At 37.6% G+C, this 26,086-nt stretch overlaps 1 protein-coding gene across 4 annotated transcripts in view; it reads left to right on the plus strand.

The window, feature by feature from the left end:
- The window catches only part of ITGA8 (integrin subunit alpha 8), a 189,090-nt gene that overhangs the window by 26,386 nt on the left and 136,618 nt on the right, over window positions 1-26,086 (plus strand). For all 4 annotated transcript variants that reach the window (XM_086334201.1, XM_086334202.1, XM_086334203.1 and 1 more), the window contains exons 3-11: window positions 1,711-1,811; window positions 5,206-5,329; window positions 11,077-11,138; window positions 12,619-12,664; window positions 15,917-16,042; window positions 17,454-17,498; window positions 20,414-20,457; window positions 21,897-21,953; window positions 24,867-24,919. In XM_086334201.1, coding sequence (XP_086190327.1) covers window positions 1,711-1,811; window positions 5,206-5,329; window positions 11,077-11,138; window positions 12,619-12,664; window positions 15,917-16,042; window positions 17,454-17,498; window positions 20,414-20,457; window positions 21,897-21,953; window positions 24,867-24,919 — 658 coding nt within the window. The remainder of the gene's footprint in view (window positions 1-1,710; window positions 1,812-5,205; window positions 5,330-11,076; window positions 11,139-12,618; window positions 12,665-15,916; window positions 16,043-17,453; window positions 17,499-20,413; window positions 20,458-21,896; window positions 21,954-24,866; window positions 24,920-26,086) is intronic.

The following is a 26,086-nucleotide window of genomic DNA, read 5'->3' on the forward strand; positions in this document are numbered from 1 at the left end:
GGAGTTGACAATGCACTTTGGGTAACCTGTGCCATCCTTCTACTCCAGAGGGATGTGTGGTCCTATCTGAAATGCATTGCCTCATGTCACAGGAGTTTGGTCAGCAAATAGAAACCACTTTGGGCTTTCCTGGTGGCTAAAATGGTAAAGAATCTGCCCACAATGCAGGAGACCTGGGTTCAATCCCTGGATTGGGAAGATCCCCTGGTGGAGGACATGGCAACCCTCTCTAGTATACTTGCCTGGAGAATTCCGCAGACAGAGGAGCCTGATGGGCTACAGTCTACAGGGTCACAAAGAGTCAGACACGACTGAGCAACTAAGCACAGAGTATTATAGCCAGGAAGGAATTTCATGCAGACTGAGAAGTATATGTTGGATGATTGGAAAGACTGGGGCTGGGAAGGTCAGAAAGGTCACTGTATCCTATACTAATACATATATGTGGAATCTAGAAAAATGGTCTGACAGTGAAAGTCACTCAGTTGTGTCCGACTTTGCAACCCCATGGACTATTGTAGCCCACCAGGCTTCCTCTCTCCATGGAATTCTCCAGGCAAGAATACTGGAGTGGTTAGCCATTCCCTTCTCCAGGGATGATCTTTCTTGCCTAGACACAAATAGAAATGCTTATATTTTCTTTTTATAACATTTATTTGGTTGCATTGGATCTTCATTGCGACACGTGGGATCTTTTGTTGAGGTGCACAGATTCTCTAGTTGTTCAGTGTTCAGACACGCAGGTTCAGTCATTGTGGCACGCAGGCTTGTTTCCTCCATGGCATGTGGGATCTTAGTTCCCTGACCAGAGATCAAACCTAAATATATATATATAGTTTCTTTGTTTGAAAAGTTTGTAATCATATGTAAACTCAATGGAATGTTAATTACATTTATACTTTGGCCTCATTTAATAGAAGTTAAAAGTTCATTTGTAATGCATTCATTATAGAATCAAGGAGGGAAAAGCAAAATGCATACCAAAGAGAACACATACTAATAAGATGCTCTAGTATAAATGTCTTTTTGAAATTCATTAACCATTACTGAGGAAGTTCAGTTAGAACCATGTGGTTAGAACCATGTGGGAAATATGTCGATTGGCAACAGGAGTGAAAGAAAAGATATTTGCTTTTTATTAAGACCCGAAGTGTGTCATAATTGGGTTGAGTTTTTACTCAGATGGTCCCCTCGTGCTGACATCTGCCAAGTATGGATAAAGCTGTGTTGAGGTGTTATTTTCTGTGGCTGCATAGACATATGTTACTCAGTTAAAAACCGGGAACCTGGAGTCCTTCAAGTTTCCAGCTAAGCTATGCCTAGGAAGCTGTGCTTCCTGGACCAAGGGGATTCCAGGTAGTTTTACTTTCAGAAAAGATTTGGAATTCCTCAGAGTAGTTATGAATGTTTGGTCTTCCATCTGATACAAATCAATGACCAAAGTGTAGATTCCAGACTGTCAGAGTCTACATCAAGTTTGCGGTACCCTTATCCTTGAAAATGTAAGTCATTTAAAAAAATGCATTAAGTTGTGAACTGTCATGTTCAAATATGTATTTCCATTTAACAGGTATTTTTCTAAGTGAAAGGTCTAGCTTAGACTTAATCAAATAGAACCCCCCGCCATGTGTGTGAAAACTCATTATCATGTGTTTTAATTTGCTGCCAAGTGTTACAAATGATTAATGATCTATATGTCCTCCCTGCCAGACAACAGAAAGATAAGAGTCAATGGAACCAAGGAACCTATAGAGTTTAAATCGAATCAGTGGTTTGGAGCCACAGTGAGAGCTCACAAAGGAAAGGTGGTGGTGAGTATCCCAGGGTGCTGTTGGGGCTGCTCTGGAGTAATATGTACACTGAAATGTTTTAAAATTCGTATGTACAAAAATCCATTCATGCAAGAACGTATCAGATTTTCAAAGATAAGCTTATCAGCATTACCAAAAATATTAGTGCTTAAAATTAAAGAATCTATTTGGGTCTTTAAAGCAACAGAAAATAAGACTGGTTTTCCAGAAAATTGGGTAGATCTTTTCAAATATTTCAAAAACTAATAAGGAAGATAGAAAAATAAAAGCTAAATCCTAAAAAGGTACATATTTTATTGCTTAAGATTGATTTAAAAGGCTGATAGAAATTTGACCTGAAAAATAGTATTACTGCTATTAGGATTGTTTTAAAGTTAATCTCCTGTGATATCATTGATCCTCTTTAGAAATATCAGAAAGTTTTCTTTAAAAATACAGCTACCATAGAGGATCCTACTGTGATTTATGTCACAAAGTGTTCTGCCTATGTTTTCCTCTAAGAGTTTTATAGTTTCTGGTCTTATGTTTAGGTCTTTAAATTCATTTTGAGCTTATTTTGTATATGCTATTAGAAAGTGTTCTAATTTCATTCTATTACACATAGCTGACCAGTTCTCCCAGCACCACTTGTTGAAGAGACTGTCCTTTCTCCATTGTATATTTTTGCCTCCTTTGTCAAAGATAAGGTGAACACCTTATAGGTGCATGGATTTATCTCCAGGCTTTCTATTTTGTTCCATTGATCTATATTTCTGTTTTTGTGCCAGTACCATACCATGTATGGCAAAAACCATCACAATATTGTAATTATCCTCATATTAAAATAAATATATAAAAATATATAACTACCAATTGCATGGTTCTCTGAGTTCACTGATACTTTTTAAAGATTTCTCACTCCCAGATAGAGATCTTTTGGCTTTAAAATGCTGTGACTTTATGATTCTCTTCTCTGTAGTTCCAAGTGATAATACATGTCTAATTTATTGAGAAAGAACGATATTAAGCTGATCTGAAAATATATTTTGTTGGGGAATTTTTTTTTACTGGTAGCCCTAATTTACTTACAAAATAAAGCAATAACTTTGGCTTTTAGGATTTGTTTAAAGCTCTTTGAATTATGATTTAATAAGAATAAGTATCTAAAGGAAATGCTTTGCTTATTTGACATAAAACAGGTATCAAATATAGATAACCCTCTTTAGTTACAAATACAGCATTTACAGTAGGTTCTCTGTAGAATTGTTATTTGCTTTAATATAGTTCTCAAATTCCAGAATTGATTAAAAAAAAAAAGCAAACTCTTTAATCCTTTAGTGACTTATGATGTATGTGAATAACTATTGAAAAGCTAATTCCATCTATAACTACTTGGGGTTAAAAAAAAATCTTTGAATATCGTATTGATTTTAAGTCTTCAAAATTTATCTGTAACATTGTGCATTTATTCAATATTTGTAGAAGTGTTCAGAGTCACTGAAAATATAAATGACACACCATGTTCATAATAAAAATTTTTAATTTGAGAGCATGCTTGCAATTTCAAAATTATGTGATAGAAAATAGAATACTATAAAGTCCCTTTTCAGTTTTAATAAAGAATTAAGTTCTACCCTATGTGACAATTATTAGAACATCAAATTGCTATGAACAGAAGTATAGTTTTGAATATTCAGGAATCATATGTGTACATGTTAAGTCTGGGTCAAACCCCAAATATTGTCATATCATTGTGTTTCACATCTGTGTGAAACTGAGCTGGTATAAAAAAGATAACTTTTTAGGACAGAAAGCAGGCAAGCACTGGAAAGAATTTTCATGGCATTGAAATATTCTATGGTGGTGTGGAAAGTGAGGCGAATTGGCTTATACTGAGTCACATAGGTAGTGCTTTCCCTGTTCAAACTCCTTTTTAGCATTCCACATTATGTTAAATACACCAGGGCTTCCCTGGTGGCGCAGAGGTTAAAGCATCTGCCTGCAATGCAGGAGACGTGGATTCGATCCCTAGGTTGGGAAGATCCCCTGGAGAAGGAAATGGCAACCCACTCCAGTATTCTTGCCTGGAAAATCCCATGGACAGAGGAGCCTGGTGGGCTACAGTCCATGGCGTAGCAAAGAGTCGGACACGACTGACTGACTTCACTTTCACTTTCATTATGTTAAATGTCTTAACCATATACCTTCTCAGATCACTAATAGGGCCCTAAGTTAAGAAACTTAGATGAGTCAGAGAGTTTTTCAGTATTGGCCAAGACATTACAATCTAGAAGAAGACAAAAAAACAAAAACAAAAACCCCAAACTTAAGTTTTTGAGCAAAGATAATTTATATTCTTAAGTAAGAAGGGTGCTACTTTGTAAAGTAATCTTTACTAAAAGTCGTTACACATTAGACTAATTACCAAGGATGTGTTTGGAATCATGAAAAGACTTTAAAATTGGGATCTGCCTTCCATTTTATGGCATTGTTTCAAGTGTGATGTCATCAAATTTGGAGAGAAGCTAGTGGTTCCATATTCTAGAAAAATATGTATTTCTATATCCTTAGAAGTGAGCACTTGAATATTCAGAAAAGAACACAAGCTAGCAAAATAGAAGTCAAAAAGGTGCATGTGTTTTTATGGCTTCTCTTGTTCCTAGCACAGTGTTCTCTGCTTAAAGAGGATTTCATGTATCATCTTTTATATCTGATAATCTTTCCAAATATCATGCTGTTGTTATAATCCAAGCTTCTGAAGAAGCAACCAGAGGATTTCACTCAAGAATCATATTTTTCTTACCATTATTTAATTTTTGTTTTGTCATGAATAAAAATCATTAAATGAAAAATAAGCCCACTGTGATAAGGGGGTATCAGTCCAAATGTAAGTCATCATTTAAAAAAAATAATCAGATACACCCTCACTGATAAACCAGGGGAATCCACAAAACAGAGGTTTATAAGCTCATCATCTTTTGATTTGAAAAGAGTTTTCTTCAAGTAAAAATTAGACAAAGAAAGAAACTAGTTCTTATTTTAAGACATTGCACTAATTCATTCACTGTTTAAAAGGTCATTTGCTTTTATGCAGATCCAATTTTAAAAAAAAGAACATATGAGTCCTTTACCTTTCATAAATATTTACTTTTGTCAGGCTACTTTTATTTGATTTAAAATCCTGTGGGACAAAAATCTCATTCTTTTGTATATGTTTAATTTGTTCCAATTCTATGGTGTATTAGTTGAGAAATTGACTTAGGAAGTTTAATTAATTCTGACTACCAAGGTACTCATTAGCATACTGGAGGCCAGTTAAGTCATCTAATAATTTAGCATTGTTTGTTACAAATTTAGGTCCATAGTATGTGGAATCTACATAAAAAAAATATTTATTGTCTTTGATGTTTCACAGGCTTGTGCTCCGTTATATCACTGGAGAACTCTTAAACCAGCACCAGAAAAGGACCCAGTTGGCACTTGCTATGTAGCCATTCAGAATTTCAGTGCATATGCTGAGTACTCTCCTTGTCGGAACAGTAAGTTATTTTTATTCTTGAAACTGAACTTAGCTCACTAGTTTTTCTGCAGTAGCCAATGCAGGTGATCCCTAAACACCACTGCCAAGGGAAAAAAGCATTGGCATAAAAGACTGACAGTCTTACAGGAGGCCTTGCTGCGACATGGGAACCAGAACATGGAATCCTGCTGATCCTCTTCTGTATTTTAGAAAATTTCTGTTTCTAATTATTCTGCAGTCAAATTGATTGGCTCCTTACTTTAGACCTTAAGCTCTCCGTCTTTATTCAAAACTCACTCTGCATTTGAAAAATACTAACTGTCCACTTGCTAATTGCAGGAATGGTGTTAGTTAGCATGTTGACCTAGAGGCACGTGAACAGGTCTCCATCTGGCCTGTGTTCTCACTGGCTGTTGTGTTCTTTGGCATCTGTGTACTCTGGTTGTCAGCATGATATACCTTCCTTCTTTATGTGTTTAATCCCATTTTTCAAAATATTCTGTACATTTGGAGTCCGTGTCTCATCTGGCAGTTCTGGGAATCTCCTGGTGAAGTATCCTTTAAAGCAAGCCTGTAAGCGCCATCTTCGGAGCACCGCTGTTCAACCACTTCTTTTGGGAATATCACACAAGGACCTTGGGACAGTTCTCTGGATTCGTGGATCTACTCAGAGTCCTTTTGTGAATGCTTCCACTTTCCTGTCATGTAGAGCATTGGGGTTTATCCGCAAGAAACCAGTGCATTTTTATTCTTATTCTTGATAATTCACAAGACCATGTTAGAGAAACAAATGGCATTGAAAAGAACGTTCTGATGACTGATTTCAGGATATTGATTAAAAAAAAACTCAACCCAAATTAGATTCCCAAAACTATAAGTAAAGTTTACCTATTTCATGTGAATATTTTTAAATTTCAAGATTAATTTAGCCAGATAATGAGCAAATTGATATCAGAGATCAAACAGTGAAGTAAAGAATGGATCAGGGATATTAGAAGGTTCTTAAAGAGGCCTCTAAAATGTAGAGATCAAAAGGTCTGGGAATGAAATAGTTAATTCTGGGGGCTTGTGGATTTTGGTAAGGATTTTGGTAAGAAGATTGTAACTTCCTGTTTTAAAATACTGAAATAAACCAGGCACTTTCTCACATCTTGGCAAGTGTCAGCTGAATTGAATAATCAGTCAACTCAGAATTTTACTTTGAATGGCTTTAAAAGAGGTATTGCTCACAGGTAATAGACTCAATGATATCTATAGGTAATGAATTCAATGATGTCTGTGGTCTCAATGCTGAGCACTAATTAGTCTATTATTAAGGGAATAAAGCAGAGAACAAGAGAAAGCAAATCTCTGCCTTCAAAAAACATATTCTAGTTCAGAAGAGAGATAGCATATGTGTAATTAAGTAAGCTCAGGTCCAGCAATTCAACTTCTAGGTATTTATCCAAAAGAAATGAAATCACTGTCTTGAAAGGGTATATGTACCCACATGTCCATTGCAGCATTATTTACAATTGCCAAGACATGGAAACCACCAAAGTTGTCATCAGTAGATGAGTGGATAAAGGAAATGTGGAATAGAAATTGGATATAGATATATACACAATGGAATATTATTCAGCCATAAAAAAAAATAATAAAATCTTGCCATTGACAACAACATGCATGGGCATTACACTCAGTGAAATAAGTCAGATAGAAAAAGAAAAACATTCTGTTGATATCATATGCAGAATCTTAAAAAAAAACATAAACTCAGAAAAAGAGTACATCTGTGGTGGTTGACAAGGTCAGGGTGTGGGCTAAACGGGTGAAGGTGGTCACAAAGCACAAACTTCCAGTTACAGGATATATCCTGGATGTAACTATAGTTAATGATCCCACATTGTACAGTTGAAAGTTGCTATGAGAGCAGATCTTAAGAGCTTTATAAAACTGTATGTGGTGGTGGATGTTAACTGCATTTACCACAGTAATCATTTCACAGTATATCCATATTATTGTTGTTGGACACTTTGGACTGATGTTATGTTAAATCAATTATATCTCAACAAAAAATTTTAAAAATAAATGTTTCTAATAAAACGTCAGGTAGTGAAAACTGCTACAGAGAAAAATATAGCAAAGCAAGAGAGTAGGGAGGGACATGCCTGGGTGGGGAGAGGAGCCTGTTTGGACAGGATGGTGGGAAGGGCTTCTCTTAGCAGTTGTGACAGCAGGAAAGCAGGGGTTTTCCAAGCACAGGCAACAGTCATTAAGAGGGATGTTTCGTGTCACGTTCCACTCAAGGTGTTGTGCCCCTGGGTTCAATAAGAGGTCACTGTAGTAAGTCCCCTACATATGAACCTTCAAGTTGCAAACTTCCTAAAATGTGAATGTGGGTTCGCACGTCCAGTCACGTAAGTTAGGTCACACGTCTGGCATGCATTGGCACATGCACGCATGCTCTGCAAGTGGCTGTGCTTTTGTGTACTTTACTGTACAGTACAGTGCCTTTATTTCGAGCCCAGGATGTCTGGAAGCAAGTGTAAAAGCAGTGATGATGTAGCTGGTACTACTGCATTGTTAGATTAAAAATGTTTGATTTTTTGTGGGTTTTTTTTTATGTGTTATTTGTGTGAAAAGTTTTATAAACCTATGACGGTGCAGTATTACATAGCCGATTGTCTTAGTTCAGTATCTAGGCTGTCTTTGTTGGACTTACATCTTACAAACAAATTGGGCTTACCAACACTGAGAACTGAACTTGTTGTAAGTTCAGTTAAGTACAGTACAGTAAGTACAGTAAGTTAGGGGACTTACTGTATTATTATGCTTAAGGTGAAAGTCAGATAGAGCAATAACTTCTGAATTTATTCATACAATTAATGATAGAACTTAGATTCAAACCTGAACTCGTTTCATCAATTTTTACACCCATCCATATCATATTTATCATGATTTACTAAAAATACCTCCCCATAGCAGTAAAGTCTTATGGCTGAAATGACAAGTTCATCCTTTGCATGCCTCCTGCCTCGATGACATATCTTATTCCAACCACCATCAAGGATGACTGTTTAGAAAACTTGTTACTGCTTCTTGTTCTGTCTTTTATCTGACTGCCCACGTGATGGGAAAGCTCAGATTAAAATACTGCACAAGACATCTAAACTTGTGGGATAAGAGTTTCAGAGGGAGTTTGAATTATTATCTAAAAATTTAAATTATAGTATGCTTGCATTTTGAATTACATGGGTACATTATGTTGCCAATTTATTTAGCACTTACTTTCCTAAAGAAAAGAATAGCTTGACAAAAGTAGTAGTGAAGTTTATGTTGAATTAAAGAATAACCAAACAAATGGCCAGGAATTCTTTCCTCTCTAGCACACAGCTCCAGTGTTCAACTCTCTCTTACTGGGAGTACTTCCTCTTCAAAGGCACCCAAGGAGCCTACTTCCTGTGTTCTCTGAGGAGTTCACAGTTCATTAACACAAAGCAGCTTGTTCATGAGTGTGTGGTCAGTATCACAGAACAGAAATATTACTTTCAAAAGAGGATTCCAAGAAGCCACTCATGTTCATTTCACACCACAAAGCCCTGTTACTGACACTTTGAGCATTTTGGGTGGTATTCCGCTCATTCATATTAATGACATGCCTGTCACTTTACGGTCATTCATAATTCAGGTGGCGAGAGTTTACACACACCCTTCCAATCTCCTTGGAAAGCAAACACATGAGAGCATCATTCCCTGAACTCCTGAGTTTACTCTGGGACATAATTGTCAAGTTCACAGATGCTCTGAAGTTCTGGGAAGAAAGATTCCTTCAGCTCTCATAAACTATAATTCTAAGAGAAAAACTTACTTTACAAAGGAAATAACCTCCCATTTCTATCATAATCACCACTTCAGCGTTTGAAGTTAGTTATTTTCTTAATGGATTTTGTGAAAAATTTTTCTTTTTTCAATTTTTTTAGTTTCCTGTTTTGAAGCCAAGTGATTTCAAAGAATGGTCCTGTTTCTTCCTTTCTGAATAATTTACAATATTGAAAAAGTCAGAGTTGATTTTCAAAAGGATTTCTAAAAAGGTTTATGCATTAAAATGTATTTCTTAAATAGAGTCAAGATTACACATGTGTGTTTACATAATCGTATATCATGTATTCATCTATATTTCTGAGTACATACAAGTATTTACATGGACTTCTAGAAGAATGGTACCTGGACATTTGAGGTTATACAGATGAGACTTTAAGGAACTCTGCGACATTCATAATTATGAACCAGAAATATAGTTATAAAATAAAATATATTGTAAGGTACTGTGCAGTAAACATCTGTTATAAGGATAGATCTGTTAACTGTTTTCACCAGAAAAAACAAACAAAAAAGCAATAGCTGTTTGGCAGGGGGTGCACAGGAACCTTTTGGAGGTAATGAATATGTTTATTCCCTTGATTGTGGTAGTGGTATCATGCTATCAGGCATGTGTCTAAACTCATCAAAATGTACACATTAAGATGTGCATTTTTGTATATTAAATATACCTCAGCAAAGCTGGAAAAATAGAACTTAGCCTAAAAGAGCCCACAAAACATCAATTGACATTTGAATTAAAAACAGATCACACACAAAAAAAGCACAATAGAGTATATGAGGTAAAAAGTATTTTAAAATATAAAGGGAGCATCTGGAAAGAATGGCTGATGACAGTGCTAAAATTAGCTAAGAACTAACCAAAGAAAAGAAAAAACAGAAGACATTCTAGGAAAAGCTGCAAAGGCCAGATCCATTTCAGAAATCGTCTGCAACAAGCACATGTCCAGCCTATAAATTCTTCCTGTGATGATATGCATTTCCTTTCCTGCCCTCTTATTTTAGTTTCCATTCAGGAGTATCCTTGATAAGAAAGGGGTAATTATTTTCATGTTTGAATCTAACAGGATAATAACTGAGATTCCTTCCACTGAACTGTATTTTGGTTTTAAGTGCTTGAGAAATTGTAGATGGTCTTTTAAAGTGCGATTGACAAGTAGTACATTCTTCATTCTGATGTCCCAGGATTCTAATATGCTTGGAATCCACATGTTGACCTGCTTATGGTTTAAAAAGCTGTGTAATAAAATCCAATTGTACATTCACTTAGTGAATTGCATTGCAGAGAGTGTAAAATAAGCCATTGCTAGAGAGTGCTCTCTTTTGTGAACCCTAGTGTCCCTGTGAGATGCCTTGTAATCAGAAATGCAATGTCCAAATTTACCTAATGATAATAGAATAATTTGAAGTTCATTTTGTATAAGAGATCATGAAAATTAAAACTCTCATCAGTGCTCCTGGCAGAAAGTATCTACCCACATGAGCCAGTTTAGCTCTCTTTTTCTTGTAGTATTGCTTCAGTCAGAACACATGGGTGCCCTAGAAATACATTACTGCCATTTGGGAAACTTGGAACATAATTGAGAGAGGGACATACTATTTCTTCAAATAAACATGAGTTGTAAAACCTAGTATCATAACTTTGAGGAACATTATTCCTATTGATCTTAGTATAAAATGACAGTGCCATTTGGGATAAGAAAACAGATTGAACTCTGTAAGAAATTACTTAGAATAAATTTTTAAAATAAGTAATAGAACACTTACATTTTAAATTTAGAAGTCTATAGGGAAAACAAGAGCGTATCCTTGTTATTAAAAATATAAAATATATTAAAATTTAATTATTAAAAATATATCTTGGGAATGATAGCATTATATATTTGTATCTTTTGATCATTCCAGGCAATGCTGATCCTGAAGGCCAGGGTTACTGCCAAGCAGGATTTAGTCTGGATTTTTATAAGGTAAATTCTTTTGGTCTTATAGCTTCTAAAATTTATTTTATCTGTTTGATTTTTTTTTTAATCCCCTGCCTCTCATTCCCACTTCTATCTACCCCCTAATAACTGCCACCATCAAAGGAACATTTAGGTATATAGCTAACCTGTTTTGGCAATTTCTTTAAATTTTTTTGTTTGTAATAATCTATGCAAGTGATAATCTGTTAATAGAAAAGAAATACACAGGTTGAAAAACAACACCCTGTTTTTAAATGAAAATCACAAAAACTTAGTAAAGAAATATGTTTCTAAAAAGATCACAAGAATCTATAATTTTTATCTCAGCTGTAATTGGATGATTAGATTTCACATTACTGTTAAAATTCACATATCCTTTCACAAAATTAAAAACAGAGATATCTAGTAAGAATATTGGAGGCAAAGATGCCGTGGTTTTGAAAAAAATATAAATCTCAACATCTAAAATCTTACTTTCTTTGTCTTGTGTGTTTTTCCCCACTGAAAGTTAAGGATGCAGGATATGGAAGGTGGGGTGATAAGTAAAACGGAAAATTTTTATCTGGAGTTCTGACAGTCTCTCTTGGGGAAGGATGGGTCAATGGCACCCCACTCCAGTACTCTTGCCTGGAGGATCCCATGGATGGAGGAGCCTGGAAGGCTGCAGTCCATGACGTCACTAAGAGTCGGACACAACTGAGTGACTTCACTTTCACTTTTTCACTTTCCTGCATTGGAGAAGGAAATGGCAACCCACTCCAATGTTCTTGCCTGGAGAATCCCAGGGGCAGGAGAGCCTGGTGGGCTGACGTCTATGGGGTCACACAGAGTCGGACACGACTGAAGTGACTTAGCAGCAGCAGCACCAGGGAAAGATAGGCATTACTGTGACCTTGAAATAAACAGGAACCAATTTTTCTTTTCATTGCTATAGTCTAGAAAGACCATGTCTGCAGAACTGTGCATCATGAAACATGTAGATCTTTTGCTTACCTGAAAGTGTTAGTTGCTCAGTCGTGTCCGACTCTTGTAACCCCATGGACTGTAACCCGCCAGACTCCTCTGTCCATGGAATTCTCCAGGCAAGAATACTGGAGTGGGTTATCACTTCCTTCTCCAGGGGATCTTTCCAACCCAGGAATCGTACCCAGGTCTTCCACATTGCAGGAAGATTTTTTACCATCTGAGACACCAGGAAAGCCCTTTGCTTACCTGAGGCAGTGCCAAAAGCCTGAATATACATATTCTCAGGGGAGAAAGTTTTACTTACCTAATTGAATCTAATTAAAATTATTTAATGTGATAACACATAAATAACAAAGCTATAAAAGGAAAGAAAATGACTTGCATGACTCAGATATGAGGGCCTCTTTTAAAAATTACTTTATATATGCAAATTGTCTGGGCAATGCTTATGAACAGTGATTTATCACCCTTTAAAAAAAATCTCAGTTTTTCAATTGTTGTTGCTGTTTCTGTTTTGTAGAATGGAGATCTTATAGTTGGAGGCCCTGGAAGTTTTTATTGGCAAGGTATGTCCTGTTAGCAGAGAAGAAATCTCCTTGGTTGTTTCTAACAAGGAAATGAAACAGAAGTAACATCAAGTGCTGACTTTTTATTATGTTAATTTTATCTCCAAATTGTTAGTTTCTCCAGTGAAGGAAACATCATTTCATTTTGCATTGATACTTTGTGATATAAATGATACTTTACAGTACTGTGACAACTACATTCCTTTATTCATCAAATGCATATTGAGGCCATGCCAGACTTTGTGCTGGATGCTGAGGATACAGTAATGAGTAGGAACTTGCAGAGGTTACCATCTGGAACTTTTTGGCCAGCCTAATACTTGAGAAACTCCAGGCACGAGACTAGCAAGGAAAGGTATGTCAAGACAGGGCTGTGAGAGCATAGGAGGCTTCTCTGGGGTGGTCCCATGCAGGGGTGTCTTCTGAATGCTGGCTGACAGATGAAATATAACCTGTGCTCTGCAGTGAAAGCACCAAGTCCTAACCACTGGACGACCAGAGAAGTCCCATGAATATGTTTCTGTCTTTTGTAACTGAATAGGTGTAGGTGGATCCCAGTCCCTGAGATGGAGAACACTGGAAGACGGAAGACGATGGGTTGGGAGGGAGCTGGGGAAGGCAGATGATGAGTTTGCTTTTGGTTATGTTGAATATGAACATGTTTGAGATGTCCAAGACTTTTCATGTAAGTATTTAGATGTGTGAGCTTAAACTCAGAGAAGATAGCTAGGCTAAAATAAGAACTAGCATGCTGGTGATAGCTGAAGCCAGGAATGTGAATGGGATGCCTAAGGAGAGATTACAGAGAATACAGACAATTTTGGCTGTCAAGTTTAGAATAAAGATAGAGTAGAATATGAGAGAGATGAATAGTTGAGTGAAGTGTTTTGTTGTTTTTTAATGGAAGACACCTGATAGTGTTTAAAAAGCCAATGTGAAAGATACAGGTGAGATCAATTTACGGTAAAATTTTACATGAAATTACTGTACTGTTTAGCTTAATTCGTAAGTATACAGACATGAACATCAAAGAATTAACCTTTGAAGTCTTTAAACATTATTTTGTAAACCGGAAAGTAATATACTTTGTGCAGTGGTTGAATAAAATGTGTGTATTTGAAAAGATTTTGTTCTTAATCACTTGATTAATTTCACATAATTCTTTCTTTACATTGAAAAAAGGATATGATCCCAATGATAGGCTGAAAATCAGCCATACCAAGGGCACAGGGATTTGTCTGAGACAGATACTTTAAATTTTTACTCAGTCTTAAGATTATATCTATAGAAGCAACTAAAGGAAATAAACAGTGTGTTCATGGAAAGAGGGAGAGGGTATTCAACTTTTACCCACAGAAAATTGGCACATTCTACAGACATTGTTCAGAAACGCATGTGTAAATACAATCATCTTAATATAAGAGCAGTCATTTCAGTCACGGCCACTTGGAGATAGTCATGGCCTGGTTTAACAGTTTTATTCTTTTGGAACTTCAAACAGAAAGACTGTGGGAATGGGTGAATTCCCAAGGAATAATTTGGCTTTAAATTTAATATTCAGTGTTAGTCTCTTGAAAGCAGTCCTCCAGTTTTCTCCCAAAGAACATGAGATCACACTTTTTCCTTAGATGTCCATAATAAATATGGGAATGCATAAAAGTTTTAGTGGAACATTGCTGGCCGTCTTTTTGATTCATGTCTATCTCAATACAATCGTGTTTCAAGACTTCTTATAGTGAATTTATTTGGGGAGATTAGCCAGTGTTCTTATCATATCAGTGTTGGTGGCCATGGATTCTCTTTTTGCTAAAACTCTGTATCTCACTGGGCCTCCCTGCTTTCCATTGTCTTACTTTTATGTTTTGTGCTTATATTTTAGCATAAAGTGTGAATGACTTAGAGATTATGTAATTTCTTCCTTTAGCTTAAGCTGATATGTTTTACAATCTATTAACTTAGTAAGTGATTTACAGCTAATACATCTGTACTCTGAGAGAACACAAAAAGTATTACTAGAAGGTCAAAAAGGACCTTGTTTGTAACGCAGAATATTCCAACAGCAAAACCACATGACCTTCGTGAATGTACTCAAGCTCTTTCCAGAGGTCCCCAACATTTTTTATGCCAAGGACCGGTTTCATGGAAGACAATTTTCCCACAGACTGGGGGTGGGGGATGGTTTCAGGATGATTTAAGCACAATAGAGTTCACACTCTTAGGAGAATCTAATGCCACCACTGATCTGACAGGAGGCAGAGCTCAATTGGTAATGTGAGCTATGGAGAGCAGCTATGAATACAGATGAAGCTTCACTTGATATCCTGCCTCTTACCTCGGGCTCAGAGACTCCTACTTTAGGTCAGAGTTGCCCCATCTGTAACAAGATATATTTTGGCTAGATGATCTCAAAGCTAGAGGATGTTTCCTATAGCCAGAACAGTCAAGAATAAAAATTTAGTCACGTAAATTTTGCCTACAGGTGTCTTCACTCTTAGATATGGTTATCATTTGGATGTGGAAGAAGTATGTAAAGGCAGGAGAAAACAGATACAGTTAAAGGGTACAGGATTAACAGATGCAGACTACTATATGTGAAAAAAATAAGTAACAAGAATATACTGGATAGCACAGGGAATTATACCCATTATCTTGTACTGATCTCTGAAATATTGAATCACTATGCTGCATGCCTGTAACTAACATAGTATTGTAAATCAACTATATTTTGATAGAAAGAAGGGGAAGGTGAGATGAATCGGGAGATTAGGATTGACATACATACTCTACCATGTGTAAAACAGATAGCTAGTGGGAAGCTGCGGGTAGCACAGGAAGCTCAGCTCAGTGCTGTGATGACCTAGAGGTGGGGGATGGTGGGGGTGGGGTGGGAAGGAGGTCCTAGAGGGGAGGGGATATTTGTATACACATAGCTGATTCACCTCATTGTACAGCAGAAACTAACACAACATTGAAAGCAATTATACTCCAAGAAGAAAACAGAAAAAAAATGTTATGTAAAAAAATTACATAGTTCATCTTTGGTTCTTCTGTCAGCATGGAAAGCTCTAAGCAACTGCTAGTGACTTTACCTTGCAATTCTAGAGCAAGGCAGGGAAATTCACTGTCAAAAATGCAAAGCAATCTCATGATCATTTTCAAGAGCATGAGTGTTGTTCAAATGCCTTGTGTCTGCGTGGGGAGGGCCTGACTCGCACATTCATTCAATTAACCTATTAATCTGTTCGAGCACAGGTCAGGTGATCACGGCCAGTATTGCAGATATCATTGCAAACTACTCATTCAAGGATATCCTAAGGAAATTGGCTGGAGAAAAGCAGACAGAAGTGGCTCCAGCTTCCTACGATGACAGTTACCTTGGTGAGATGCATTGCTTGAGATATTTGTGATTTCTCAAAAGACAAGCATATGAAATGTTGAGGCAAATTTTATTCCTCACTCATTTGATAATATATGGCACCTTACGGAAATTTTCTTACTAGCTTCAAGTGGACTCTTAACTTTCTTGTCTTTTGATTCAGCTGTTACATATAATCGACATAGTTTGATAGCTATTTTCTAGGCTCCCTGACAGTCTATTGTACATAAAATATTTTGCCAGTTGTAGATATTGTGTATCAGTGAGGATGCCCTGTGCTACCTGGGCAAAATGATGGTAGTCTTTTCCAGTTTCTAGAAAGAACAGAAAACTTTCCAGTTGCTGAAATGTTCTCAAAATGTGCAGCCACACAATGCCATTTCATCACTATTGTTTCTTTGGTATTGTAGTGGCATTTTGACTCCTAATGAACTTTAAAAAAGTGTAGTTCTCTTTTATCACCTTACCTCATTTTAGAGCCAAGTAAAATTCGTGGGGAATGATCATCGAAGGTTCAAGTACAAATTGACACTTGCTGTGGGTACTTGTCATCTACCTCTGCAAGGCTTAAATCATGTGCTGCTGCAGTTGCTGACCTTCAACACCCCCCTGAAAGGAGTTCAGGGTGGAGAGCAGAAATGAGGCACTCTATACTCTGGGAAAACTGGCAGAACAAGTCTTCAGATAATTAGATATTCTCAGGAGATGATTTTATGAGCCCCAGTTCCTGTATCTCCTCACATCTAGAAAAGCACAAAATTCCTTCATGGTGACGACTGCTCCTTTTGACTAGCAGAAACCTTCAGTGAAAAATTATGTGCTTGACTGCATATACTCCCCCTTCACCAAAATCACCTATATACTGACCTTCCTTCCTAGCTCTTTGGAGCAGTTGCTCAGAGCTATCTGAAATGCTGTCTCCTGAGCTATAGTCCTCATTTTGCCCCAGATAAAACTTAATTTGCAACTCTCACATTGTGCATTTTTCTTAGGTCAGCAAAGGTATTAAGAAGTAGGCCTTGTTGGTGATCAGAAATAGCAAAACCGGAGCGTAAGAGTTAACCTTTTAGAGTAATGATATCTGATTATGATGAATCAGCAGCTCTTGAAATGCAAAGACCACCATTCACACGTAAAGATGGGCAATGGAGCGTTCCTACTTCTAAAAGGGACCTCAAAATCCAATCATGTAGCCACACTCAGAAGGCGCAGATCTATTATACTTCTAAGATTTAGTGTACATCTTGGCTTGATTAGTTTTTCTCTTTATAGAATTCTAGACTTTTATATTACAGTATTTGTCAGGATTTCTGCACAGAGTAGTGCTATGATAGTTCCTTCATGTTTCTAGATTATGGATCATTTGTAAAGGCATCAAACGTCTGATTCTCTTGTCTCTTTTCTTTAAAACAGGATATTCAGTTGCTGCTGGGGAATTTACTGGGGACTCTCAGCAAGGTGAGAGACATGGTTGAAATCAAGCCATCTGTAAAACATGGGAAAAGTAGAGTAACCTGAAAAAGCTCTTTTAGGAATGTGATTTTTAAATGATTCTGAAACTTTTAATCAACATTACATTTAAATAACTTTATAGCATCGTAGCCATATGAGGCTGCAGGCTCCAAAGTTCCTAGTATGATGGTTGATTTCTATTTTTTTTCCCCAAACTTATTTATTTTTTATTGAAGGAAAATTACTTCACAATACATTTCTGTTTTTTAACAAAATTCTGAATGTTTATGGGATGTGAGAAGCAGTGGTTGCCATGTATCTCAGATGGCATAATCACCCTTCATCTTTATTATTTGACAGGTCTGATCCTGAAATAAGTCAACTCCATTTTCTCTGACCATGGTGTCTTTAGGTGCCCATAGTAAACATCCATACATGTATCTATGCTTGTACCCATGAAGCTGGAATGTAGCGTAAGACCTATAATCTCTACGCAACACTCAACATCACTATTTGAATGGCTTTTGCAAACTTACTGTGCTTATACCTGAACTCCTGATCATTCCATTTAAATGTGCTCTCCCTTCCATCAGCTCCATCTCAGTTAGTGACAATACCATCCTCCAAGCTGCTCAAGCAAAATACCTTGCAAGTCAGCCTTGGATTGTGCTCTTTCCTCCACTCCCTACCCTTATCCAATCCATGAGCCAATTCTGCTAACTAAATTCAAAAGACAGCCAGAATCTGACTCTCACTTCCTCCACAGCTACCAGTCTCAGGTCTCCATCAATACGTTTGCAGTAGCTTCCTAACTGGTCTCCCTGCTCTCATCTTTGCCCTCCCGTAGTCTAGATCCAGTAGGCAACTGGTCCTTTAGGAACAGAAGTCACATTGTGTTACTTCTTTGCTCAATGAGTCCCCAGTTCATTCAGTGTGAATCCTGAGTCTTCACAATGACCTGAAAGACTCCGTTCATGACAGCCCATTTACTTTAACCTCATCTCCTTTTGGGCTTCCCTCGTGGCTCAGAGGTTAAAGTGTCTGCCTGCAATGTGGGATACCTGGGTTTGATCCCTGGGTTAGGAAGATTCTCTGGAGAAGGAAATGGCAACCCACTCCAATATTCTTGCCTGGAGAATCCCATGGACGGAGGAGCCTGGTGGGCTACAGTCCACAGGGTTGCAAAGAGTCGGACACGACTGAGCGACTTCACTTTCACTTTTTTTCCTTGTCCTTTACTCCTCACCCCAGCCATCCTGCCCTCCTTGCTGTTCTTTGAATTCTCCAGATACACGTCTACCTCAGGGCCTTTGCACGTGCTGTTCCTTCTGATTAGAATGTATGTCTCCCAGATCTCCATAATATTTTACTCCCTCACTTTCTTCAGTTTTCACTAACCTGTCATCTTCTTGCCAAGACCTCCCCAACCACCAGGTAAATCATAATTCCTTCCTCCTCCCAATTTGAGCACCCCCAGTACCATTTTACCTGCTTAGTTCTTCTACTGTATACTCATCCCCTTCTAACATGACATTTAATGGACTCTACTTTTCAAATTAACTGCCTCTTCCAGCTCAAGTATAAACTTCATGAGAGTAGAGAATTTTGTCTTCATTCCCTGCTGTAGCCTATGGTTGCCTGTCAGTGTTGATTGAATGAGTGAATTTATTGATACTACTTAAAAGTCCAACATCTAAACCCAAATGAATCTTCTCTGATTATTAACACTCCAAAAGCATGAATGCCCAACTCTGCTAGAGTTTAGTATGTGGGGTAGAATTAATGCTAGAATTTGTGCTATATATTTAGGAGCAGGTTTGAGGAAAGGGAAATTTGAATGGAAGGGGACTTTTTTCCCAGGCTCCCTTCCTTTAAATTAAACTAACATTTTAACCCCAAAGGATAGTTTAGATTTGTAGAACTGAAAACTGGAAAGATCTTTGATAATCAATCAGTTCCAACTCCTGTCTTTTGTAGGTGACTGGAAGAAGTTAGGTTCAAGGATTGATCCTGGGTTTATAGAAGACCCAAGGACTAAAACCACTGCTTTCAGAATCTAGAGCCATATCATTGTGTGTTGGAACATGCGGCCCCCTTTTCACCAGAGTTGCTTCTTCTATCTCTATTGTCAAAGCTTCCTTCTTTGCATACTCTTGGCTATGAGCATGCCCTAGAATTCTGTTCCAGGGCAGCCAGGCTCAATCATTTATGATATGAGGTTTTTCCTTAGGTAACTGAAATTGCTTGAACACTGTCCCTTAGTGGGACTGCTGCTGCTGCTAAGTCGCTTCAGTTGTGTCCGACTCTGTGCGACCCCATAGACGGCAGCCCACCAGGCTCCCCCGTCCCTGGGATTCTCCAGGCAAGAACACTGGAGTGGGTTGCCATTTCCTTCTCCAATGCATGAAAGTGAAAAGTGAAAGTGAAGTTGCTCAGTCATGTCCAACTCTTAGTGACCCCATGGACTGCAGCCTACCAGGCTCCTCCGCCCATGGGATTCTCCAGGCAAGAGTACTGGAGTGGGGTGCCATTGCCTTCTCCGCTTAGTGGGACAGGAGATGTTATTTTGTACACTGCCACGGGAGACTAGTTCAGAAGACAGTGAAAGCTGGAGAAACCAAAGTAAGAGGTTTAACTGACAAATCACACACACATCTGAGAAGGCAGGCTTATGTTCTAGAGGCTGAAACGCATGGAGGCTCTGGTGGAGGCAGGTGATTCTAGAAGTACAACTTTTGAGTCCCCTGTTTTCTTTTTCTGTAGCAGAGGCAAAAGCCAATGCAAAACTGTAACTTCAAACTTCCGGCTGTCTACGTGATCCATGATAGTTACTTATTCAAAAAGTACCATCTTTAGCTGATTTGTTGAATAGCTTTAAAGTAGACTGTGTAATTTACCTTCTAAATGACTTTTCATCACAGAATTGGTTGCTGGAGTTCCAAGAGGCGCACAGAATTTTGGATATGTGAGTACTAAGAATGTTTATAGGATATTTTGCATATGTGCAAAGAATCATTTTTTTTAAATCATTTTAAAGATTTAAATCTTTGAAATCTTTGAAAGCGCCCTTAAAGAGCCACACTTGTTTGCTTATGCAAAGGGAGGCTAGATTCTTTCCTGATCCGTGTATAGGATCAGCTCCATCATTTGTGGGACCCAGTGTGAAGTGAAATGCCTGGCCCCTTGTTTGAAATTCTTAAGGATTTCAGGACAGTGACAGCTGGGCTATCCAAAGGATAGGGCTCGTCTGAGTGTAGGGCCCTGCCTGACTGCACAGGTCACATACCCATGAAGTTAGCCCCGTCCTTGTGCATAATTTGGGAGTAATTGCCGAGGATCCCGTTGTTGACATGATCAGCATTTTAATATGCCTCACACAGTAAACACAACAAGGTCGATTGTTATGTGACTAGTGTATTAGTTTTCAAGGGCTGTCATAAGAAATGACCCCAAATTGGGTGGCTGAGAACATAAATTTGTTCTCTCCCAGTTCAGGAGGCTGGAAATCTGAAGTCAAGTTGTGACGGCCAGGTCGTGCTCCTTTCCACACATACGGGGGAGGACTCTTCCCGCCTCATCCAGCTTCAGGTGGCTCTGCCTTCCCTTGGCGTGTGGCAGCTTCACCCCCATCTCTGCCCTGGCCTCCGTGTGGTCTTCCTCCATCTATGTCTGTGTGTCCTCTCCTCCTTTTATAAGGACACCTGTCATTGGACACAGGGCCCACCCTAAAGCCACTATGATTTCATTTCAAGATCCTTAACTATACTTATTTCTATAGAGACCCATAAGCTCATCTTCCAAAGTTCTGGACAGATATGAATTTTGGAGGGCTACTATTCACACCCATTACACTAGGTGCCATAAAAATAGGAAAAGAACATAAGTAGGTCTTATGAAAAGAAAAGCATTTAAAATATTTTTTAAAAGTCTGATCAGCTTGTAATAACTATAGATTTTAGGCTGGCTGGATAGAATTGAAAAGAAATATTTTTGCTATATGTAAAACACTTTCAAATTTCTTTTTTTTTTTTTTGCAAGAAGCCATAATCATCAATGTCCCATAATAGCATATGTTCAGAAATGAAATTTAGACTAAATTTTTGATTAGATAACTGACCATCAAATTAGTTGCTCTAAGCATTCTTGAATTCAAATATAATTTCTTTACATCCAATTAGTGACTGTGCATTCTGTCTGAAAGGATTCCAGAAACCATAAATAAAAAGTTCAACTGCATTTTTTTTTAAGATCATTCTATGGGCTTACTTTTTTTTTTTTTTTACATATAGAGCTAACCATTTATGACTTTTCACAAACATTTATAAATGATTTAAGTTATACTTTTAAAAAAGTTCTCCAGTTCTATACCAAATGAAATAACCTATCTAATTTCTCTGATTTCAGGTTTCAATCATTAACTCTACAGATATGACCTTTATTCAGAATTTCACTGGTGAACAGGTAAAGACATTTTAATGTCAAATAGTGAATGTCACTCTGCACTATTATATATTCATATTATTCATTCATAAAATAAATATTTACCTAGTACTTACTATGTTCTAGAAACTCTTCTAAGCACTAGGAGTATAACCATGTATCAGACAAGATCCCAACTCTAACGCAGCGCTACAGGGGAGGCAGTTGAGGAGATAACAATTAATTAATAAACAAGTATGTGCCCATGATGATTTCATATACTGCTAGGTGATATAAGGGCAGAATATGCTTCCTACAAGCTAGTGGGAAGCTGCTATACAGCACACAGAGCTTTGTGGTGACCTAAATGGATGAGATAGGGCGTGGAATGGGAGGGTGGTGCAAGAGGGAGGGGATATACATATACATACAGCTGATTTCCTTCATCATACAACAGAGACTAACACAATATTGTAAAACAGCTATACCCTAATTAATTTTCCAAAAAGCCACTAACTGCTGAAATCTGAGAATAGTCCTATTATGTTGCAGTCCTGTATGTAATCTGCCTGGTGATTGGTTCTGGGTACCCGCCTTCCCCCTGAGAAGACACAAGCTTCTTCTAGTTTTCCACATATTGGTCAGAGTCAACGGGTCTAGACTCTCCTCCTGCCCTCATAGTAAATGGAACCCAAACCAACCCCAAAATATATGGAAGATGACAAAGTCTCTGATTCTGGTCCCTTTCTCCCAGGGACTAGATTTTTGCCCCTTAACCACTGTCACTGGCTAAGATCTTATTAACAATGGGTCAATTCTCTGAAAGCAGGCTGCTGGTATCCTGATGACCTGGGGTCACACTTCATTCCCCACTCTGGGTTTTCCTGGGTCTTATGACCTGTTGAAATTTGTCACACTTTTTTTAAAGGATGAATGTGGCCCTGTTGTGTTAGGGAGGCAATTCTGAACTGAGTTAGTCTCTCTAGGCCACCAACTTTCTCTCCTAACCACCAACCCAGGTTCTGGAACTTCTAGAAGCCTCACATTTGAATCTGGCCAAGTGACCATCTTGGCCTGCTGGATCCCAGGAGGATCCAGCTTTAAGATCCTGAAATGCTCAGCTCTTAGCTAGACACAGAAATTTGGAATCATATATTTGTCAAGCAATTTTGATAGTTTTTTATTAAGAATACAGAGCATTTTTGACATTTCTGCTCCAATTGGGGCTTTAGTCTATCCATGACTGTGCAGTTTTCAACAAAGCGTTTAACAATGTCTCTCATGAGACTCTTGTGGTAAATACAGATATATAAGGCCGCGATGATTGTGCAGTTGGGTGAATTTATACATTTTGAACAACTGTTTTCAAGTGGCGATAATTAATGGTGTATGAAAATATGGCAAGACTTCTCTCTTGTCTTTTTGTTTTACATTTTTACCATTAAAAACTCCTTAAACATTGTTAAATTTGGCCTTTCTGTAACTTTTCATCCTCAATACCACCTAGTTATTCAATCTTGAACCTCAGAATTTAATACATAAATGATTAAATTCCTCTGAGTGAGGTCACACAGTGCCACACAGAAATAAGAATTTCACTACATGTGCGCGGATTAAAGAAAAGACACGGGAGAACTGAATTACTGCATGACACAGTCAAATGAGGCATTCATTTCCTCAACAAAGAGAATTTTGCACCTGGTACCCGGGGCTTAGTCCATAAAAATACTGTAGACTGGATGACTAAAGCAACAAACCTTTATTTCTCATGGTTCTGGAGTCTGAGAAGTCGAAGATCAAAGGGTAGTCAGATTTTGTGTCTGGTGAGAGCCTGCTCCCTGGCTCACAGCCATCTTCTCACTATGTCCTCATGTGGAGGAAGGGACAAGGCAGCCCTATGGGGTTCCTTCTCTACGGACACTCATCCCGTTCATGAGGGTTCCACCCTCACAACCTAATTACCTCCCGAAGGCCCCACCTGCTATAACAACTGTATATGTTTGGAATAGAGAAAAGAGGTGGCAGAATTAAATTATTGTGTTATACTTGTTAACTCATCTATTTATTTCTTTTGCAAAGAGTATCTGGCACCTACCCTGAGTTATACCTGGTCAGACAATGCAGATACAAGAGTGAACAACACAGACCAAGATCTCTGCCTTCCATGGAGCACAGTTTACTGTAGACTATAGGCTGATTAAATTTGGAGGTGATCGGAGGCTAAGTAAGCTAAGGCGTTGGATGGCAGATGTGGAAATGAAAAACCCTGGCAGGCAAAAACTATGGGCCAAGTCTGAAAAGATTATAAATCTTGAAAGCATAGATTGAAAAACAAAAATATAAGAGCCAGAATGTGGAGAGATTAGGTATACTGGTCACACTCACAAACAACTTAGAAACCTTAACAGACTCAGTTTGAATTGATACTGAGACATGGTTTAGCCCCAAATGAAAACCTTTTTATGCTTCAGTGGCACAAAGAGACCAAAGTAGAGAGTGTCTGTCAGTGTGCTCATGGGGTGTCATCTTTTCTTTGGTATCACATATCTGTAAGCAAGATGGTGAGCTGCAATCATTTCCATGTGCGATTTCATATGGAAATGGAATTAGATTTATTCTGTGATGTTCAAGATTGCAGAACTAGGCAGGAGGATTGAGGACTAGATATTATAGAAGGACCAGTTTTAGCAAAAAGTATTCTAAAAGTTATCTGCAAATTGAATGGATTGATTGTTGAACATCTCCAGAGGTTGTCCGAGCAGATGTCCGGGCTGCTGTGGGGAGCATTATGCGTTAGGTCAGGGGTTAAACTAAATGACTCTAAGACTCTGTCCACGTCTAAGGGTCTATGAATTTATATGCAAAAGATGTGCTGCAATGTGGCCAATCTTTCAGGGAAAATTGAGACATGACTTTTTGAACACAAAATGTGTTATTTATGGTTTTCCTTTGCAGATGGCATCTTATTTTGGATATACAGTTGCAGTATCAGATGTTAACAATGATGGGTAAGTTTATAAGAACTTCCTCACTCACTGAATATTATAGTCATCCTTAAAGATGTTATATTTTTTTCTTCATGAAATACATCCTTCTATATTTCCTCAACAAGATAGAGGCTCTCTTGTTTTTTTTTTTTTTTTTACTTCAGCGCAAGAGGATATAACTACTGAAAAACTCTCTATCATCCTTTTTAATGTCTTTACCACATCTGCACTTCTAAGAAAACACTATTATACTTAGTTTTATCTTTAATTTCATGAATTGAATAGTACTTGGCCATTTGAAATCCATAGCCATTGAGGAATTTGCTCATCTCTCTTTTTAGCACATGATTCATTCATAAAATATTTGCACATAAATATTGTTTCTCCTGTTATTGCATACTAGAAACATCCATGCAGAAGATAAAATAATAATGCTATTTTTTCAGATTATGGCAGTAAATTACAGTTGAACTTGGATCAAACAGCATGATAAGTTATGGTTGTGTTTAAGTCATTACTTCAAAGAAACATTATTAAGCATCTCTCAATCCACTAAAAGCACCTGACAGATTAAACAAATGATTAAATAAGAAAACCAATAAATTGAGATGAACTGATTATCTATCCAACAAGTATTGTTGGAGCACCTACTATATGCCAGACATAGTTCTTGGATGCTCAGAATGTAGCGATGAGTAAGGAAGAATAGGGCTCTGCTTTCATGGAGCTTACATTTTCATAAGAAGCACAGCTCTAAAAAATCTTAACTGTGTTCCCAGATCTGGGCTAAGCACTTTAGATACATCATTGACAGACATTAGCTATGACCGTGGTATAGCTAGAAATGAACTTTATTTATTATGTGATGCCCTATGATTGGAGATAAGTTTGGTAACTTTTGTATCTTTTGGAAAATATCTTTTTATTGTTCTTTCATTTAACATATATCTGTTGAGCATCCTTTAAACACCAGCTCTGTTCTAGCACTTAAACCTGTGTTTAAGTCTTTACTCTGTTTTGGCTTTGATGAGAATCTGTTTATTAAATGTGCATTTTATTAGTTTCCATTATTTTTATAAAGAAATGCAGACTTCTACTTTACAAAAAATATAAAATCATAACTTCAGTTATTTTCACCCAAAGAACTTTAATATTGTCCTTAATGATGCTAAAAAAATTGGTTATCAA

This window comes from Bos grunniens, chromosome 13 (assembly GCF_055505025.1).
Source record: "Bos grunniens cultivar Pamir isolate PY7600 chromosome 13, Bosgru_T2T1.0, whole genome shotgun sequence".
Taxonomy (NCBI): Eukaryota; Metazoa; Chordata; class Mammalia; order Artiodactyla; family Bovidae; genus Bos; species Bos grunniens.